The sequence below is a fragment of the Dipteris shenzhenensis genome, chromosome 14 (assembly GCF_047967505.1).
Source record: "Dipteris shenzhenensis isolate YYH24624 ecotype China chromosome 14, Dip_SZ_1.0, whole genome shotgun sequence".
Classification (NCBI taxonomy): domain Eukaryota; kingdom Viridiplantae; phylum Streptophyta; class Polypodiopsida; order Gleicheniales; family Dipteridaceae; genus Dipteris; species Dipteris shenzhenensis.
Window position 1 is genome coordinate 55,404,316 of NC_141609.1, and position 16,860 is coordinate 55,421,175.

General features: G+C 43.0%; 1 protein-coding gene across 1 annotated transcript in view; it reads left to right on the forward strand.

Moving 5' to 3' along the window:
* Positions 1–16,860, forward strand: part of LOC147894846 (mitochondrial adenine nucleotide transporter ADNT1-like) — an 87,354-nt gene that overhangs the window by 12,849 nt on the left and 57,645 nt on the right. Inside the window, exon 3 of the mRNA XM_087384983.1 lies at positions 347–395. Within this exon, the coding sequence (XP_087241109.1) occupies positions 347–395 (49 nt within the window). The remainder of the gene's footprint in view (positions 1–346; positions 396–16,860) is intronic.

Consider the following 16,860-nt stretch of genomic DNA (forward strand, 5'->3'; position numbering starts at 1 on the left):
AGGCACAGTAGTTAAGGCAGATGCATACGCACGGCAGAAAATACAATTGCAGGTCGTTTGTGGTGAATGATGCTGGTCAAGAGTCATCAGCTCGTCACTGATAGATTCTTTGGTGCAATAGTTCAAGGTCTGAGACTGTTTTGAAGCTTTAGAAGGTTTTGAAAACCTTGAACTTTTTTGTTGGTTGCATGTTATATGGAGCTTTTCTCCAATAATCCAGCTTCTGTATTGATAGTTGCCTTGCAATCTACTTCAAGTGTGAGAAAAATGAACTTCTTGGTGTGTTGATCAACATCTTGAACCAAGTTAGATTGATTCACTGATATGGATTATTTGATTCTTCCAGTTCCCGCTCGGCGGTTGCTCCTCTTGAGCGTTTGAAGATTCTGCTTCAGGTAAATGGCCTCTTTTTGTTATTTTTTCCGCTTTTCTTTTGAAGCTGTAAATTTTAAATGCTTTCACTTGAGGGTTGCAAAGATGCCATTCTTTTGAAGTGTGTGTCTGGTCATAAGGAGATTAGTCATTTAAATTAGGCATCATGTTAGGTCAAGAATGGTAGACTCGCAGAATAATCAAGCTTATTTTGTTGCTGTGGCAGCTTGCCAGTCATGACCTAGAATCAGATGATATAGCTTGTTTCAGCCTAATTTTAATTTGATGGGATGCTTAATGTACTATAGCAGGTCATTGGCACGCACAGTAGTGTGCTTATGGCTGGCACGTATATGTGCACAATCCCTTCGGGTGTGGTTTGCGTGTCGTAACTTGCTTCTCAGTCCAGAAATACACAACCTTTGTAGCCACGAATAGCATATTCAAGTGCCTCCATCTTCATATGTAGGGATGCTAAAATGAAGTAAACCATGTGTACAAAATTAAGATCAGGAGGAGGAATCAACTCCGTTGTCTGAGTTTGGAGGTGAGGTTTCTGAAGGTAATTTTACAATGGGAGACATTATTGATGGATACTTGAGGAAGAGTATGTGGGATACCTTTGTAACCTGGAGTTGCAGTTTTAAGTAGCAAAGGCCATATCTGCCAGAGCTCAGGGCATGTTCCGACTATGGCTCAGAGCAGACATGAAAGTTTTATCTTGAAGTAGATATTATTGAAGGGGAAAGCAAATATCTGATGAAACTAAGTGGCACAACTCTCCCCAACACAAAAGACTGCAGAGCTTAGACACTGATAATAATGACCCAGAGCAATACCACGTAATAATAGACTTGAGGGGCCTACCCAGCCAAACCTCCACAGAAGCAAGTATGTTAGACCCAAGACCTGCTCCCTTAGCTATGGGTGAGGATTAAAAGCGACAGATAACAGGGAGGTCAAAAGATGAAGCAGCCCCAGATCCCAGATACGTCCAAAGGCTAGGGCCTGGCAACTAGAGACCGCTTACATCTGATCAGACCAGGGCCATAACCGCCTGCCTTCTATAAAAAAATCAGGAATGGCTCCCACAGGGGGAGCCTACTGAGCTCACTGCCCACCACACGAAGATCATGAAAATCCATCAATGTCCACTGCCAAATCGAAATGTCATTAGATCTCTTTGGACAACAGGACTATCAAAACCAGAAGCTGCCTGCCCCTGGCATTACCATATTACAGTTAAAGTGAAACAAAATATCTCTAAAAAGAGCCTTCCAAAGCCCCATCTTGACTACATGCAATTGACAGCAAGACAATGCCAACATCTCGCCATCACCAGAAAAACCCAATCAGAAAAGCCCAAACGTTCAAAAGCGGGCCAGTTGATGTGCAGAACAGTGCCATCCACCTCCTTTATCACTAAGACCTAACAGAAAAGGCAACCAGAGAATCACTTCATTAGCTCAGGCGGAACAAAAAAAAAGGGACAAACCAAGAGCAGGGGTGACTGAGCCAAGGTAGATGCCAAGATCTGTGCCAGGAAGCATTCGATGGTGCCAGAAACCCTCACAAAGGCTACGTTGGCCTATACTGTATTGCACAGAAACGAAAAACCCCATTGCAAGACCTTGATCTGCCTGCTTTGCAAATACCTCTCAACGCTTGAGAGGGATCTGCAAAATCCTCTCCAAATCCTCCTGCGAAACCAAAACTGTGCACCACAATCAGATGCAGAAAGTACTTAACAGGTTCAGCAAACAAAGACGCAGTCCAATTACTATAACTCAAAAGGGCCACCAAAAACTAGTGAGTTGAAGATCCGACCAACAACTCCTCTGAAGTGTTAAAACAGGAGCATAATTCCTGAGTCAGGAGCATGCCTCGGTAACAAGAGCATACCAAAAACTGCTCTGCAAGGCACCAGAATAACAAAAACATCTGTTTTTTTTTTTGCCCAAGGATAAAGCAAATTTATGGATGTAATCACGGTCTCATTTCTGCTTGTAATAGTTGTCAAGTCATCATCTAAAGCTATACTGTGACAAACTACGGCACACATTTGTTTCTCATTTTCTTTTCAACGTATTAATCTCAATGAAAACCCTAACTATTTTTGTATACGACTCTTGGGTGCCTCTTTTAAGCAGCAGAGTGATTTGATCAACTTGCAAATAGCATGGCAGGGACTCTCTCTCGGGCAACTCTTTGAGGGTAGAGAATATTTTTTGGTCTAAAGTATTCCACCCTCCTTTGGCCATACAAGAACCCCGACGTTCTTATTTTCTCTCCTTCAAAGGCATTTCATCTGTGGCGGATGTACTTCAGGATGATGGCACAATTTTATCTTTTTCTATGACTGCTCGCAAATATGGCTTGGGAGCTCATTATCGTCCTTTATGGCATAGAATTTCAGCAATGCTCCAACCGTACTTGCCGGTACCTCACTTGGAACTTCAGAATCGGCTTGAGGATTGGATTTTACGCTCTCCTTCCTTATACGCCCGTCCTTTGAAGCTCTCACATATCACAGTGTCATCACTGTATAGAGTTTTATTACCTCCACCTTGGATTTCCCACAAAGCAAATACTGTTTGGCATATGGATCGTTCAATGAAGTGGTGGAGAAAAAGGCTGTGTCTCCTTTGGCATTACAAAGTCCCTCTTCGACAACAGCTTTTCCTATGGCGAGTTCTCCTTGGCATTTTTCCATCCGGATAGTTACTCGCACACAGACATATTGCTTCAGCTGTTTGTCATAGATGCCAGCACTCTACTGAATCAGTGTTTTACATCTTTTGGTCCTATCCAAATACTTCTGATCTCATTGCTCTCATCAGACAGAGGCTTTGACAGCGATTTCCTACTGTTACTTTTGGCAGATTTTTCTGGTTGTTTGGCTTTCATCCACAGAGACAGGGTTTTGATTTATTTTTTGTATGGGTGCGCTATTGGACCCTATGGACTTTATGGATGGATAGAAATCATAGAGTCTTTGGTGATCCACTATTTTCATCCTTTCTTTTTTTCAAACGATCTCTGCAACAATCATTATACGATTGTTTTCAGACTCGTTTGATTGATCAGGATGTGTATACAGCTTATACTGAGATCTTTAGTTGAGTAGTAGCTACTTCGTTTTTGAAGTAACTATGAATGTAATTATTCTGCAGAAATAAAATATTTCTTCCCACAAAAAAAAAAAGTGTGTGTGTGTGTGGAGACATCTGAGATGAGAAGCATCCTTTTCTTTCACTGGGCTCGTTTTTGGGTACTATGGACTATTTGGACACAGAGATTGCATTTTAGGATGGGACAACAGTTTCCTCAGGCATATGCTTTCTTTAGAATGTCCCTCAAGCAATCTTTATATGATAGTTATGCTGCGAGGGACTTGGATGCTACTAGCCTTGAAGTGTTTTCTTATTGTTTTTGAGTTCTTCCATTAGGCTCTCTTTTGGAGTCTAATGTCATGTACATTGATTTCATGTTAATTTTATAGTTACTGGTTTCACCAAAAAAACAAGTGTGTGTGTATGTGTGTGTGTGTGTTGGTGTGTGGTGTCTCTGTGTGGGAGTGAGAGAGACGAGCCTCGCCAGGATCCCGTACAGACTCCCTGCCTGTCCATATATCTGTACGGTTGCTGTACGTTCACCGTACGGCCGTACGGTGTGGCCCGCCTCTTCCCTGCGTAGCCTCGAGTAATTCTGCCCCTGTTTTCATCGCCTCGCCGTACCTTTTCTGAAACCCCTTCCGGACGTCTGTACACCTCCGTCCTTTTCCGTACAGCCTGATCTCCCCGTGCCTCGTTAGCATCCCTGCTCAGTTTTCTTCCTCTGCTATGCAGAATGCGGAGTTATGGCATGCCAGATATGGACACATGCATTATGGCAGCTTGATGACGCTTCAAAAACATGCCATGGTTGATGCATTGCCTCCTCTTGAAACACCTCTTCCACATGCCTGTGAAGGGTGCATTCTTGGTAAAATGCACAGATCTCCTGTTAAGAAGGATGGATCAGTTAAAGCTGTTCGAAAATTACAGCTTATCCATAGTGATGTCTGTGGTTCCATGAGGACTCCATCATTAGGTGGTCATCTTTGCTTTGTCACTTTTATAGATGACTACTCCAACTACACTTGGGTTTATGAGCTGAAACGCAAATCAGAAGTGTTTATGGTTTTCAAACACTTTGCACCCATGGTTGAGAATCAATCCGGACTCAAGATATAGACATTATGCACAGATAGAGGAGGGGAGTACTTGTCCGTAGATTTTGATGCTTTTTTGAAAGACAAGGGCATTGTACATCAGCTAACAGTGAGACTAACTCCTCAACAAAATGGCAAAGCTGAGAGGAAAAATCGTACTCTTATGGAGATGGATAGATGTATGCTGAAAAGCAAAAAATTGCCTCACAAATTTTGGCTTGAAGGTCTCATGTGTGCCAATTATGTTTTGAATCGGGCACCCACAAAAGCTTTGAAGACCAAGACTCCCTGTAAAGCAAGGGAGAAAGCCTTCTGTGGATCATTTCTGTGTCTTTGGATGCCTTGCATATGCTCATGTGCCCGTTGAGTTTCGGCATAAGTTGTCTGATAAGGCAATCAAATGCATTTTTGTTGGGTACAGTGCAGAGAGCAAGGGCTACCATCTCTACAATCCTGTCACACGCAAGATTATTGTCAGTAGAGATGTAATATTTTCAGCAAATTCAGCTCACACTCAAGCTGAATTTGATATGCCTTCTTCTTCCGGTGATGTCTTTGAGGGGTTACTACCCATTGCCTTGGGTTCCCCTGCTGATATATCTAATGAAAATCAAAATTTTCAGATACCTCCACATGCTCTGATTCAGCCAAGAATGTCATACCACCTCCACAAGCTGTGGAAGAGGTTGTTCAGCAGATATACATGCAGCAAAAACAGTCCCAAATTGGCTGTTACAGACTCTCAGGGAGAGTAAAATTGATGCTCCATTACCTGGCAGAACTCGGAGTGCAATAAGGCATGTGGGAGGTGCTCTTTCAGTTGAATCAGCTTATGCAGGTACTCTTCTTGATGAGGAGGAACCTGAGACATTTGAAGAGGTATAAGATAATGTGCATTGGACGAATGCCATGCACGATGAGTTGTAGTCCATTCAAAAAAATCAGACATGGGAAGTTGTCGATTTGCCACCAGGTAAACATGCCATAGGTACACGGTAGGTTTTCAAAGTTAAAAGAAAGCCAGATGGCACCATTGACAGGTACAAGGCAAGGCTGGTCGCAAAAGGATATGCTCAAAAAAAGGGCATAGACTATGAGGAGACTTTTGTTCCACATCCAAAATGACAACCATCCGGTCAATTATAGCAATGGCTGCAAATTTTCAATGGAATGTTCATCAGTTGGACATAAAAACAGCCTTCCTTAATGGAGACTTACTGGAAGAGGTTTATGTCAAACAACCTCCAGGCTTTGAAATTTCATGAAATGCACTTCAGGTATGCAAGCTGAATAAAGCTTTGTATGGGCTGAAACAGGCCCCACGTGCATGGTATGCAAAAATTCATGCCTTTTTGACCAGCAAGGGCTTGCACAACAATCCAACTGAAAGCACCCTCTACATCAAGAAGGATGGTGGGGATATTTTAGTCATCATTCTTTATGTAGATGACTTACTGCTCACAAGGTCAAATGAAGTTAATATTGCAGATTTTAAAGCTGAATTGCAGACCGCTTTTGACATGTCAGATTTGGGGCTGCTATACTTTTATTTGGGGATCCAATTCACTCAAGAGAAAAGTGTCATCGGTATGTCTCAATCCAAGTATGTGCAAAAACTCTTGGATAGATTCAACATGCAGGATTGTAAGCCCATAGCTACTCCCATGGAGCCGGGGCTGAAGCTTACAATGCATGAAGCAGGTGAATCATTTGATGTCACACTCTACAGTCAGGCTGTTGGATGCCTCATTTATCTCTGCAATACACGACGTGATATTCAGTTTGCAGTTTCTCAGGTGAGCAGATATATGCACAGCCCAAAGACTATGCATTGGCAGGCTGTAAAACACATCTTCCATTATTTGCAAGGTACCAAGTCTTTTGGCTTGATGTTTCCCAGGGGACTTGCAAATGCATGCCTACAGTGACTCGGATTGGGCTGGAGACTATGACACTAGGCAGTCCACAAGTGGCAATTGTTTCTTTTTGGGCAAAGCTTGTATTTCTTGGTTGAGCAAGAAACAATCTACAGTGGCTACCTCTTCATGTGAAGCTGAGTACAGGGCAGCTTTCATAGCGACAATTGAATGTGTTTGGCTGCATCGTTTATTTGATGATCTTCATCTTTCATTGGAGGGTCCTTCTCCAATTCTCACCGATAGTCAGAGTGCTATTGCAGTGGCAAAGAATCCTGTGTTTCATGCTCGCACGAAGCACATTGAGGTTCACTATCACCACGTCAGAGAGAAGTTGCATGCAGGAGAGATCAGTATGATCTATGTGTCAACACATGACAATGTTGCAGACATTATTACCAAAGCACTTCCACGTGAAAAGTTTGAGGCATTTCACAGCTCTGAACTTATCTCCTTTTGGTGATTGATCATTTCCTTGTACATGACATTGGCACTGCAAGGGGGTAGTCCTTATTAGGAGACCAAGGCATGATGTGAACCATTTGACGACCAAAAAATAAAGGAGACATTTCCAACATCTTTTGTTTTGTCAAGGCATCCAAGAGATGAACTTCATAAAATCCTCGGGAGGCAAAATAGACTCCTTCCACATAGCATCCACCTAGAAGGGAATTCACCCATTGTCCCACATCATTGGCCGAGAGTATTTTGCCTGGGAAAAAGATGATGACTGCAGTTTGAGAGAGCTTCTTCAGAGGATGCACAAGAGAAGGCAACTTCATTTTGTAAGTAAGTTCCGGAGCAGGTAGCATTCATTCTCTTCTACTTTGTTGAAATTACTCATTCAACATGTCAAACACATAGGAAGCATCTTCAGATGAAGGAGCTATGGGGGGCAGAGTCTCCCTTGATTGTCCTTTAGGTTCTGGAGAGAGCGCTCTCTTGACATAATACTTATTTGTTTTTGCCATTGAAGCTAGTCGATTCAGTAGGAAGGTTCGAATCAGAAAAAGGCGGCGACGCTATATCAGCAAGGCACGGGATTTGTATAGAAGGGCACAAGACTTGTTGCGACAGAAGCTTGCTGGAATACTGCCATAAATGGAAGAGGACACGGGAACTGTTGCGACAGAAAGCTTGCAGGGATACGCCTTACACACAATCAGCGAATCCACTGCACTGGAAATTTGGACAAGGTCTGAGAGGAAACCAGTAACGAGGCGCTTAAGGTGGCTTGAGAGGGCAGACAGGATGGCGAAAAAGTTACAAAATTTCAACGAGCAGAGGTAAGGGCCGCAAACAGGCTGCACACGCACTCACAGATACACAAGCAGAGAGCTGCAGGGAACACACACACACAAACGAGGGGCTGCAGGAGGCTGAAACGAAGTGGAAAAGAGACCAAATGGAGCTCTGGAAAGGTGGCTGATAACAGCGAGCAAGCGCAGGAGGATGAACGGACCGTAGGCTGCAGTAGGGACAGGTCGGGATCACCAACAGGGCCGGCTAGGGGCTGGTATCGTCACCATAGCTGGAGCTCACTATACACACACCCTACAACACACTTTTTTTTTTTTTGGGTAATATCCAATGCAGTATATTTATATGCTCATAAATTTACATGATGGGAGGTCTCCTAAATGGAGAGTATCCCAAAGATCAGAAACATAAAAAGAAAAGCTCTATGCAAGAAGCATCCATATCACCCTCATGGCAGGCATCATATAAGGATTGCCGCAATGAGGCTCGGAAAGATTCATATGACTTGTGAATCTGCCGACCCAAGTATGCCAAATTATGCTCACTCTAGATTGTCCAAAGAGCCCAATATCTCACCCAAGAGAGAAATAGTGAGTATTGAGACAAAGACCTCATAAATCTACCAAAGAGCCAGAAATGTTTCCCAAATCTGTGACTCGGGAAACGGAGCCAAAGATGATCTGAAATTCTCTTGAGGAGGATCCTAGAACACGGGCAGTGCCAAAGCAAATGAAGAACAGTCTCTGAAGGAGCCTGACATCTTAAACATGTGGATGGTACAATGCAACGTTTAGCAAGTGTGACCCCCACTGACAATGTGCTTGTCATACATCTCCAAAGAAAAAGTCTTTGTTTCAATGGCATTTTACACTTCCATAACATCCCCAGATTCTTCCGCCACCATGAGAGGGGCTTCCTTATATGCCACAGAGAATTAGCATATTGCTGAATCCATGGAGCAGGCTGAAGAAGCCTGTAGGCTTTGATGGAGGTTAAGGCACGAAGAGGAACACGATGAGTGCATGTAGCAGAGGGTTGCAATTGCCAATCCGTAAGCCTGTCTGTGTCAGCCATAGGAGGAACAGGTAGAAAAGGATGTAATAAACCAGCAATTTTCTTCCATATAGAACTATGATGCATTCCCAATGCATAGGAAGCAGTGGCCTGAGGAAAAGATAAGACATAGCCCTGATCATCTACCACATCATGTATGTATCTAATTCACAATTTCATGAGATTGTGTGGCCGAACAGGTTCCTGTAAAGCGAGTGGAATGTCAAAGATGGCACTCCAATGAATACTTTCTTTCCTCATTGAGTTTGTCCCCAAGCAATTATCAGGAGCTCATTTGACCTTAGAAAGTACTTGTTTCCAGTCAAGTATCAGAGCAGTAGAGAAAGGACAGCCAGGTATCTTCCCTACAAATCTCCCAATGACAACCTCCCAATGATCAGTAATCCAATGACCATAAGCACAAGTCCTCATGTTGACACACATGGATGCTAGCATACAAGTCCAAGGCTGTTGTTGGCGGAAAAAAGTATGCAGCATAGTCGCCTTCCTTGCAAGTACATGATATCTTATATTGAGGACATTAAGTCCACCATGCATCCTAGGAGAGCACACCATTTCCATCTTCATCAGTCTCAATGCTTTCACAGCAGCTTTTGTCCTCCATAACATCTCCATAGCTTGAGACATAAAGGCTGAAATATGCCTGGAGGACCAATGCAGCAAAGGCAAATAGAACTGGACATAGGACATTACAATGGACTGTACTATTTTGAGCCTCACATGAAGAGGCCAAGTAGAAATCTTCCAGTATTCCAGTTTATGTCGAAGTCTTTGGAAGATCCATTTTAGCTGCTGCTTCCTGGTGATATGCCATCCTATGGGATATCCCAAATGCCTGACTACATCTTTGGAATGCACCACCTGACCTGGCCAAAGAATAGAATGCCAGTCACATTGTTTCGGGGGAAGTAATTTAGATTTGTCAAAATTGACATGCAATCCCGCTGCCAAACTATACAATGAAAGAGTGGTCATAAGCATGTGAACTTCCCGAGGGAGAATTCTGTGGCATAAAGAAGGAATCATCAGCATATGCTTGTGCCAAAAAGGATGCAGCCCTAGGGATTTTAAGACCAGTCATCTGTCTTGTGTTTGTAAGATGATCAAGATACATTAAAAGGGGATGGGTCGCAATGGCATAGAAAAGAGCACTAAGAGGGCAGCCATGTCTAATTGATCGACCCAATGTCCATGACCGAGACAGATGACCCCCAAGAATGCACTAAGAAGTAGAGCCAGAATAAAGCCAGTAAACTGCATTTGCCATCTTGGGACCAAAGCCCAACTTTGTCATGATTTGAAATCCCATTGAACATTGTCAAATGCCTCAGCAATATCCACCTGCAATATAAGCACATCTTGATGCGAATACTTAGCATATTCAATTGCAGTCAAGGCATTGGATATATTGTCATGGATTTGTCTTCACGGCACAAACCCATATTAATGAGGATGAAGTCCCGCATCCAGTATCCTGTGAAGCCTATGCACAATCATTTTGGCAATGAGTTTGTAAACTACAAGCATCAAAGTAATAGGCCTCCAATCTTACGTATGGTCACACAGATGTTTTTTGGGCACAAGTTTGACTATGCCATGCTTACAAGAGTGCGGCAACTAATTTTCTTGCCAGGCAACATTGATCATTTGCAAGAGGACTTCTTTCAAATCATCCCAAATAGAAATATAAAATTCCACCGTAAGGCCATCCCAGCCAAGGGACTTGTATTTACTGAGGTGGAACAATGCATTATCAAGTTCCGTGTCAGTAAAAGGTCTCTCCAAGATAAGAGCATCATCCATTTCCACTATTCCAAAAACATATTGGAGAAATTCAGTCCTAGCATCAGTCATTTGATTTGATGGGGAACCAGGAGCAGAGAACAAGTTCTGGAAATAATTTTGGCATTCATCTTGGAGATCAGAGAAAGAGTGCGTCCAAGAGCCATCTAGCTTCCTTACCCTTAGACATGATTTTTTCTTTCGAGTAGCATGCAAGCCCTGGAAAAAGGCTTTTGATGAGCAGCCCTTATCCATGAGGGGCTCCATTCTTGCCCTAATCTGCCATTTGTGCAATTTCCTCTGATCATTAATAGTCAATTTAAACTGAGCATGTGAAAGGGAATCCTTTTCTGAATCGGAGAGAGGCCTTAACTGAGAAAATTCAGTCACTTGTTGTGATGTCCTTTTTGCCCATTTAACCTCATTCCTCTATTCAGTCATATGCCAGTTGCCATATCCCTAATGACATTCTGCATACGAGAGACAAAACTGTCCCAAGCATAATTCATGTCCTCCTGGGCATGCAAAGGCAAGGGATGAATTGCAAGTCTGATCATTTGCTGGAAATAGTGATGTCGGAAATAAGCCTGATTAACATGCAATAATCTACTGGAAAGGGGTGGCAAATCATCCAGAGGCATGCCAAGCTGCAAATTCATCCACTATGGGGCATGATCTGACAAGCCCAATGGGAAATCTAAAGGAGATGAGGGCTAAAATCTGCAAATTGTTGTGGGTAAAACAAATATCATATGTCAAGCCTTGCCCAGTATGTAGTAAGTGCATTATGATGAAAAGTATATCCAGGCACTGACCCTTGGAGAAGCAGCCATAAATCTTCAGCCTACACAGAAAGAAGCATGCTATCCCATTTCTGCCTTTCCAATGATAGCATATGAGATCTTGAAGTGGTGTTATCTCTTGGCAGAGGGGAATTATTAAAATCTCCACAGATGAATGCATTGGATTAACATGGATATCTGCATAAAGAATCCCATAATGAAGCCCTCATGGCAGAGGTCTGGGAAGCATAGACTGATGCAAACTCAAGAATATCACCATTGACATTACATTGTATGACCATCCATCTGCCACTGCTGTCATTGAAGGCTAACTGAGGCTCCAGCTCATGTCTAACCAGCATGCATACACCTAAGTAGGTAGTGGTACCAGCATAATATATATCATAACCGCCAAAATAACCATGATGACCAACCATGGAGTGTTGATTATGCTCTTGCAAACAAACAATATCTGGCTGCATTTTATCTACATAATTCCATAAAAGCCTCCACTTTGAGACATTGCAGAGGCTCTGTACATTGTATGTAAAGCACTTAAGTGTTTGAGGCATGAAAGAGGTATATACAGCAAAGTATCAGAATAAAACAAGACATCAGAGAGGCAAAGCCTCTGCCTACATGGGCTGCATTCCTTCATGACCCAAGAAAGACATAACATTCTCCCCTTCTTCTGAATCGCATATGGGGATGCCCTTTTTCAATACCCCCACCCAATTTTGAAGGACAGCAGCTGAAGTAGAAGCCTGTCCTGGTGAGGGAGAAGAAGCATCCCATTGACGAGATTGAAGGGGGCGTTGCTTCAATACAACCACCTTCTTAGGTTGTTGAAAACCATCCTGATCAATCCCCGGAGATTCCTTCATCTTCTCTTTTCCTTTATCTTTTCCTTTTCCAGCAAGTGACTGTACCTGATTGATTGGTTTGGCTTCTTTGCTCCATTTCTATTTGCTGTCTTAGCTTGCAAATTCTCATTCTTTTCCTGTGTCTGGGGCGGCAAGGCATTGGGAGGGGGCTGATGCAGAATCATTGGGCATTCATAGGCTAGATGCCCAAACTTGTGGCAAGCAAAACAAGCTCCTGCAAACACACCCCACTTCAATTCAAAATACTTTTTTCCCAATTGCACTCCCTCAACTTCCACAGCAATAGTAGGGGGGGTAGGTGTATCAGTGTCTCAGAGAATGCAGAACCTGTTACGGTTTCCCATGGGGCGTGGAGGACAAATGACCTGTCCCAAAGAAGCAGCCAGGCCAGGTAACTCTTCATGCATATAGTCCGGGAAGTTAACGACCTCAACCCATACAGGACAATGATGTCGTATAAGACTTTGATAATCCTTGTTTGGGGACCAGGCCAGGGCATGTACCATCTGCTTCTCGTAAAACAAGGGAGAGAACTCAAGAAGCCTCTGCTTGCACGAAGCATATGATAAATGCACCTCATAAAAGCCTCTTGAAGAAAAATACACTCCCTCTACAAAGCATCCTCCAAGGATGGACTTAATCCACTGCGCGACATCACTGGCCGTTGGGATTCTTCTTGGAAAGAAAATTATAACCGCAGTTTGAGACAACTTCCTGAGAGGATTCACGAGGGATGGCAATTTTAATTTGTACGTGACCTCTGGAACCGGTTTGCCCCATTCTTGTCATGACTGCTGAAAGTCATCCTTAAGGGTGTCAAACACGTACTGAGCTTCCATAGTAAGTTCATCATCTTGTGATGCAAGCTCTGATGGGCCGCGCTTAGCATCTGCGGGTCTTTCTTTTCGAGCATATGTACAAACATCCAAACCTGAAGCCATGATTGAAATACGACAAGACAAGAAGGAAAAAAAGAGCAGTAGTACCAGAGTGTAGAAGAGCCAAGAGAGAGGCAAAGGTACATACACTTTTTTTTGTGAAACCAGTAACTATATTATTAACATGAAATCAATGTACATGACATTAGATTCCCAAAAGGAGCCTAATGGAAGAACTCAAAGACAGTCAGAAAACACTTCAAGACTAGTAGCATCCAAGTCCCTCGCAGCATAATTATCATATAAAGATTGCTTGAGGGACATTCTGAAAAAAGCATATGCCTGAGGAAACTGTTGTCCCATCCTAGAATGCAATCTCTGTGTCCAAATAGTCCATGATACCCAGAAACGAGCCCAGTGAAAGAAAAGGAGGAAGGGAGACATCTGAGATGAGAAGCATCCAAACATCCAGAAGAGTCTCCCGAATCTGATAGAGGAAAACCGAAGCCGCAGCAAATGAGAGACATGAGTGATCAATATCCGAGAGTGCGGGCAAGACCATAACAAGTGGGGAACTGTCTCACGGGGATGAGAGCAACGGGGGCAGGAAGAGGAAGCAATATGACGTGCTGCCAATTTCACCCAACGGAAAAAGCTCCCACTATACATCTCCAAAGGAAAAGCCTCTGTTTCAATGGCAATTTAGCTTTCCAAATTTTCTTAAGTTGTGATTGCCACCAAGATAAAGGCCTATCCAAATTCCAAAGAGTGTTGGCATGCTTATCAATCCATGGCGGTGGAAGAAGAAATCTGTAGACCATCGAGAAAGCCAAATTATGCATTGAAAGTGAACAGGTAGCGGGAGATGAGGAAGTCATATTCCAGTCCAGTAATCTGTCCTGTACAAACAGTGGAGGAACAGGAACAAATGGCTACAACATAATTGTAAGTGTTCTCCAAATGGGTCTATGATGCAGACCCAATGGGAATGTCTTGCAAGCTTGTGAAAATGAAAGCACATAACCATGTTGATCCACAACATCTCCGACAAATCTTATGCCCAATTTCATAAGATTATATGCTTTAATAGGTGCCTGTAAAGCAAGAGGCGATTCAAACACCTTGCTCCAATGGATGCTTTCCAAGCGAAGAGAATTACCATGATGGGAAGAAGCACCTGACCATTTAGCATAAGAGAGAATTCTCTTCCAATCATGAATAAAAGCAATAGAAACAGGACAACTAGGAATTTTCCCCTGAAATGTGGTCATGACTGCTTCCTAGTGATCTGTAATCCAATGCCCATATGCATGGGACGTCATGTTTCCACACATAGCTGCTAACATAATAGCCCATGGCTATTTTTGCTGAAAAAAATCAGCAATCATAGTGCTCTTTCTTGCTAACATATGAAACTAAAGATTGAGAATATTCAGTCCCCCATGAGTCTTAGGAGAACAAACAGACTGCGTGGCAAGTAATCGCAAAGCCTTTTTGTGAGATTTGCTTTTCCAAAATATCTCCATAGCCTCGGACATATAGGAAGCCAAGTGCTTAAAAGACCAGGGAAGAGGCAAATAAAATTGCACATATGCCATAATGATGGACTGCACTATCTGAAGTCAAACATGTAGAGGCCAAGTGGACAAATGCCAGTATTCCAGCTTCTTGTTAATGTTTTGAAGCACCCATTTGAGCTGTTGTTGAGGGGTAATGTTCCAGCCAATGGGATACCCTAAATGCCTCACAATAGTATGGGAAGAAATAATGTGGCCTGGCCAGAAAAGTGCATGCCAATCAGCTTCTTTCAGTGCTGGAAAATTCGAAATCTGAAAGTTAATATGCAGTCCAGCAGCTATGCCAAAATCATTCAGAGTCTACATCAAATGAGAGAGGTCACTTTGAGAATTCTTGGGCATGAAATATGAATCATCAGCATATGCCTGTGCAAGAAATGGTTGTGCTCCTAGAATTTGCAAGCCATGAAGCTGCCCTGTATCTGCAAGATGGTCCATATGCAACAATAACGGATGAGTAGCAATGGCATACAGTAGCGAACTAAGAGGGCAACCGTGTCTCACTGAGCGGGTCATAGTCCAGGTTCTTGACAACCCACCACCAAGCAAACACTGTGCAGTGGCATGAGAATAGAACCAGTAAATAATATGGACCAGCCGAGGGCCAAATCCCAATTTATGCATAGTCTGAGAAATAAAATCCCAATGGACAGTATCAGATGCTTTCGCAATGTCCACTTGCAGAAGAATGAGAACATCTTGTTTGGAATATTTGGCATACTCAATTGCAAGCAAAGCATTGGAGATATTGTCAGTAATCTACCTTCTGGGAACAAACCCATACTGCCTGGGATGAAGTCCTGCTTGCAAGATAAATCGAACCCTAAGGACAATCATTTTGGCAATGAGTTTGTAAATGACTGGCATAAGAGATATGGGCCGCCAATCAGCCATTGTCTCACACAACCTTTTTTTGGGGATCAATTTGACAAGGCCATGTTTCCAAGAAGGAGGAAGAGATTGTTCTGCCCAAGCATGATTGATCATAAAAAGAAGAGTGTTTTTGAGATCACCCCAAAATGCACGGAAAAATTCAACAGTCAATCCATCCTAACCAGGAGAGCTGCCTTTACGTAAATGACTCAAAGCATCATCCAGTTCATTAAGCATAAAGGGCTGCTCCAATGCATGAGCTTGTTCCCGAGACAATATAGGCTGAACATGCATAAGAAATTGAGACCTAGCTGCATTCACTTGCATCGAATGATCAGGCTGAGGAGAAAAGAGATGCTGGAAATGACTAGAGCATTGTGATTCCAATTCTGATTTGGAGGTGGTCCAGGTGCCATCATCTTGCCTGATCCTGCAAATATCCTCCTTTCCGCATGCAGGCTTTTAAAGAAGGCTTTGGAGGAGCAGCCCTTATCCAAAAGGGGTTTCATGCGAGCTCGGATTTGCCACTTCTTTAATTTGCGAAGATCATTTTGATGGATGATATGAACCGCATAAGCACAAGAATCCTACTCAGAGGAGGTGAGCTGCCTATAAGAGCTGATTACATCCATTTGTTGCTTGTGAGATTGAGCCCATTTCAGCTTAAGCCTGAGGTTTCCCATGTAACTCCATCCATAATCTTGAATAACAGCCTGCAAGCGATGAGCAAGACTGATCCAAGCGAAATCCATGTCCTCCTGAGCATGTAAGAGGAGGGGGCGGACAGCCACTCTCACCATGTTCTGAAATTGTTGATGAAGCAAATAAGCACTATTAACATGGAGTAGGCGACGACCAAAAAAAGGCATATCATCTGTCGAACGTGCTATAAATAATGTCAAGCATACTGGAAAGTGATCAGATAGCAAGAGGGAATGATCAACCCGTAGTGCACATGTAAAACTGGCATACTGCTGAGCATGCAACAAATACCATCTGTCAAGTCAAGCCCAGTAATGAGTAAAGGCGTTGTGACGGTATGTATAGCCCATATCTCTATCCCTTGTTGAGAGCCATAAATCTTCTGCATGCAAGAAAGAAAGCATATCCTCCCAATGTCGAAGCTCAGTGGGGATCATGTGAGAACGGTGAGTGGTGTTATCTTAGATGGCAGGCGAGTTATTAAAGTCTCCACACAAAAAGGCATTGGACAGCCATGGATATTGTTTGAGGGAGGCCCACATTCGAG